The sequence below is a fragment of the Sardina pilchardus genome, chromosome 10 (genome assembly GCF_963854185.1).
Source record: "Sardina pilchardus chromosome 10, fSarPil1.1, whole genome shotgun sequence".
Taxonomy (NCBI): Eukaryota; Metazoa; Chordata; class Actinopteri; order Clupeiformes; family Clupeidae; genus Sardina; species Sardina pilchardus.
The window spans coordinates 16513637-16518636 of NC_085003.1; the positions used below are offsets into that span (position 1 = coordinate 16513637).

Here is a 5000-nt window from a genome sequence, read left to right on the forward strand (position 1 = left end):
TCAGGAAAGCTGTTGGAAAAGTGAGGCCAAAATATCTCTAGCTCCATCTAGAGGCCATCTGTAGAACTACAGTCCACAGCCTTGTAAGTCAAGTATATAAACTGCCCCATTGACCTGTGGGCTATGCCCCATTTTTTTGTCCATTCAAGTCATCAACCGAGCAGTTTTCACCAGTTCAAAATTGCAAATGAAACAACCAGGGAACGCCCTTTGAAGTTCTACTGTTACTTGTCAGCTTGGTCGAACCCAGAATACAACGAGTTTGAATTTCTAAGATGGCTGCACTCATTAAAGTAAAATGTGAGCTATGTATGCTCTGTTTATTAGCAGTTCTGTTGGATTTGTGTCACATTAATCGTGTCAAAGAAACAATGTTGCTATAGCGTTTGTTTGGGTAAAACACTGCTTGATGTTTCATTAAAAACTGGCTAGCAAAAATTCTAGAGCGGAGCGCTCTATGATCTTTGCTAGCTAGTAACAACTGCTAACAACAGCCAATTGCTAATAAATTGTAGTGTGTCCTGGTAACAAATAGATTTTTATAGTTATATTTTTAACACTGACATGACATGACATGACGAGCTCTAAGTCAAGAGACAAAAAGAAAGCAGCACACTAAGCTTGCATGAATGATTGCTAGCCCATTGCAAGATATTTTGATTCATGATTTCTTCACCTGACTTCTTCTTATGGGGATGTGTACAAGCCACAGTCAGTTTTACAGAATATCGCGAATGAACTGTGATCATGACTTTATAAACTCCTACAGCACTTTAATGACAGCTTCGTAGTACAGGCCCCTGACCCCAATGGAAGGGTGGTTCTGTGTTTTGGTTGCTGTACCTGTTTGAGTGATCCATCCTCGGCCAGACAGCTAGACCTTACACACTTGCCACAACACTCCCCATCTGCTTGAGAGAAAGAAGATCCCTACACACACACACACACACACACACACACACACACACACACACACAGACACACACACATACACAGGTTAAGCAATCAAATCATATAAAATCCTTGATTGAATGCAGAAGTACACAAGGCATAGATGTGTATATGTATGAGTACATTCTCTGTGTGTGTGTGTGTGTGTGTGTGTGTGTGTGTGCGTAAGTCCATGTGTGACTCACCAACGGGCAGATGTCGTTCTGACACACTTGGTTCAGGCACTGGACGATGTGAAGGCCGGTGGACTCATCTCTACTGTCCGTGCAGCTGCAGGTCTTACAGCCGTCATCCCAGTGCCTGCCCACCTGGTAGGCCACTCCCTCCACCACACACACCTACAGCAAGGCAAGAGGGACGAGCACACACACAGTATATACATACAGTATATACAGTACATTTAGACAGACAGCACAATACACACAAACACACATACACATAAGAGCAGGTTCCCTAAGGACAAACTATGATGCTTATTTATTTCTACATATGCTAATTTATTTCTACAACACACACACACACGAATGCACTCACACACATATGCACACACACACACACACACACACACACGAACGCAATTATGGATGCGCACACACACACACACACACACGCACATACACACACGAACGCAATTATGGATGCGCACACACATGCACACACATGCATACACACACACACACACACACACACACACACACACACCTTGTCTGGCTCGCAGGACACTTCGGTGCAGTCGCAGTCGTTGGTGACTGCTATGGTGATGTGTCCAGGTGGGCAGGTCTTGGTGGAGTTGTGGCAGTCACACACACACTCCGTCACGTCACAGCACTGTGTCTTGGTCACAGAGGGGCGTCGATAGGTGGGGCAGGTGGGTGGAGTCACCAGAGAACACTCCTCTTTCTTACAGACTGAAGGAAGAACGGGGAAAACAACTTTTATTTACAGTAACTTTGTAATCTGATCTATTAACGGGATCTCTATTCTGTGAGAGAGAAAGAGAAAGAGAGAGGGAGAACGAGCAAACAAGAGAATGAGAGCGAGAGAGAGAGAGACTGAGTGTGAGAATGAGAGTGTGTATGCATATGCGTATGTGTATGTGCGTGTGTGTGTGTATGCGTATGCGTATGCGTATGCCTACTGTATGCGTATGTGTACAGTATGCGTATGCGTATGCGTATGCGTACTGTATGTATGACAGTGAGGTGTACACTGTACTAACCACATTCATAGATGGGTGCACATTCTCCTGGGTTGGTGAGAGAGAGACTCTGGCCATTCTCACAGCGGGGAGGTTCAGGATGAACACACTTGTCGTCACACACTGAGCACACACACACACACACACACACATATACAAACACGCACATTATTTACAGTAATATACAGACTAAACACATCTCACTTATTATATGCACAATATGCATAGACACACATTTACAGTACAGGCCAAAAGTTTGGACACACCTTCTCATTCAATGAGTTTCCTTTATTTTCATGACTATTGACATTGTAGACTCACACTGAAGGCATCAAACTATGAATTAACACATGTGGAAAACAAAAAAAAGTGTAAAACAACTGAAAATATGCCTTATATTCTAGTTTCTTCAAAGTAGCCACCTTTGCTCTGATTACTGCTTTGCACACACTCTGCATTCTCTGGATGAGCTTCAAGAGGTAGTCACCTGAAATGGTTTTCACTTCACATGTGTGCCCTGTCAGGTTTAATAAGTGTGATTTATTGCCTTATAAATGGGGTTGGGAATCAGTTGTGTTGTGCAGAAGTCAGGGGTGATACACAGCTGATAGTCCTACTGAATAGACTGTTAGAATTTGTATTATGGCAAGAAAAAAAGCAGCTAAGTAAAGAAAAACGAGTGGCCATCATTACTTTAGGAAATGAAGGCCAGTCAGTCCAAAAAATTGGGAAAACTTTGAAAGTGTCTCCAAGTGCAGTCGCAAAAACCATCAAGCGCTACAAAGAAACTGGCCGTCCCAGGAAAGGAAGACCAAGAGTCACCTCTGCTGCGGAGGATAAGTTCATCCGAGCCACCAGCCTCAGAAATCGCGCGTTAACAGCAGCTCAGATTAGAGACCAGGTCAATGCCACACAGTTCTAGCAGCAGACACATCTCTAGAACAACTGTTAAGACGAGACTGCCTGAATCAGGCCTTCATGGTAGAATAGCTGCAAGGAAACCACTGCTAAGGACAGGCAACAAGCAGAAGAGACTTGTTTGGGCTAAAGAACGCAAGGAATGGACATTAGACCAGTGGAAATCTGTGCTTTGGTCTGATGAGTCAAAATCGGAGACCTTTGGTTCCAACCACCGTGTGGACTGCAGAGTGAAGGCAAAAGGGCCAACAAGTGCTAAGCATCTCTGGGAACTCCTTCAAGACTGTTGGAAGACCATTTCAGGTGACTCTTGAAGCTCATCAAGAGAATGCCAAGAGTGTGCGAAGCAGTATTAAAAGCAAAAGGTGGCTACTTTCAAGAACCTAAAATATAACACATATTTTCAGTTGTTTCACACTTTTTTGTTAAGTATATAATTCCACATGTGTTAATTCATAATTCTAATGCCTTCGGTATGAATCTACAATTTTCATAGTCATATAGTATGAAGATAAAGAAGGGGTGTCCGAATGAGAAGGTGTGTCCAAACTTTTGGCCTGTACTGTATATACATGCATTCAAGACTACAAAACCCAGAATTCTACCCCCAACCCTAACCCTAACCTTAACCCATGCCTAACCCTAGCGCCTTCCAGGCAGCGCTGCCTTGAAGACAACGTTGGGGGCTCAAAACACCAAGGAACCACATCTTGTGCTATAAAAATGCCCCTGAGTTCAGCCTGAGGTCATTCCCTACTCCCCATCCCTCTCACCTCCTGCCTCTCTCCACTGCCCAGTCTAATAGTGGTCCAAACATATAACTTTGAAAAACATCAACTTAATGCCCAATGGCAGGATTTCTCCAGAAGTAGCATTAGCACAACCACTGGGGCCATCATGGCAAGTTTGTGGGCATCATGCCAGCGCTGAGCAGTGGCCAGCCTCCCTGACCAGCCTTCCAGCCGGCGGGCATGGCTTAGTGTATGCCCAGATGCACATCAATGAAAGATTATCCCAGATTCACAAAGAGTAAGAGCAAACATACACACCATACCAAACACACACACACACACACACACACACACACACACACACGCGCGCGCACACAAATGCACGTAAACACACACACCCACGCATACGAAAGGGATAAATATGTACTTGTGTTATGAAACAAACACATAAAATCCCCATCCCCCTCCACACACACACACACACACACACACACACACACACACACACATACACACACACACACACACACACACACACACACACACACACACACACACACACACACACACACACACACACTCTTACCACACTCATACTCTGGACAACAGCTTGACTTCTTCTCCATGAGAATCTCACAGGGGCCACAAACAGGAGCTGAAACCACATCAGAGGACAGTTACTTGTGTGTGTATGTATGTATGTGTGTGTGTGAGTGTGTGTGTGTGTGTGTGTGTTTGTCTGTGTGGCAACAGCCGCCTTTAGATTTTACCTTTAGAGTTTGTGCATGGGAGAACAGTGCAGTTGATTTGCTTCTGATCCAGACATACACACATCAGGCAAGGGTTGTCATCGGGAGACCAGCTTTGCAGATACTACACACACACACACACACACACACACACACACACACACACACACACACACACACACAACAACAACAGCCTTAAGACCTCTATAACAGAACGATGTACATGTATGTGTGTGTGTGTGTGTGTGTACAGTATAACCTTGCGAGTGTGTCTGTGTGTGTGTGTGTGTGTGTGTGTGTGTGTGTGTGTGTGTGTGTGTGTGTGTGTTTGTGTGTGTGTGAGAGACCATGCTCTTAAAATGTGCTCACCGGGTGCGCGTGTCCGTTGGCGTCCACACACTCCGTGCAGGCCTCTCTGCTCACACACTCCGCTCCCCGCTGGACGGTGCCCTG

At 45.0% G+C, this 5000-nt stretch overlaps 1 protein-coding gene across 2 annotated transcripts in view; it reads right to left on the bottom strand.

The window, feature by feature from the left end:
- vwf (von Willebrand factor) overlaps positions 1–5000 on the bottom strand; it is a 31977-nt gene that overhangs the window by 6124 nt on the left and 20853 nt on the right. For both annotated transcript variants that reach the window (XM_062546972.1, XM_062546973.1), the window contains 7 exons: positions 4917–5000; positions 4569–4671; positions 4385–4453; positions 2171–2272; positions 1654–1859; positions 1137–1289; positions 844–930 (listed from right to left, as the gene is read on the bottom strand). The exon at positions 4917–5000 is cut by the window's right edge and continues 170 nt beyond it. In XM_062546972.1, the coding sequence (XP_062402956.1) occupies positions 844–930; positions 1137–1289; positions 1654–1859; positions 2171–2272; positions 4385–4453; positions 4569–4671; positions 4917–5000 (804 nt within the window). The remainder of the gene's footprint in view (positions 1–843; positions 931–1136; positions 1290–1653; positions 1860–2170; positions 2273–4384; positions 4454–4568; positions 4672–4916) is intronic.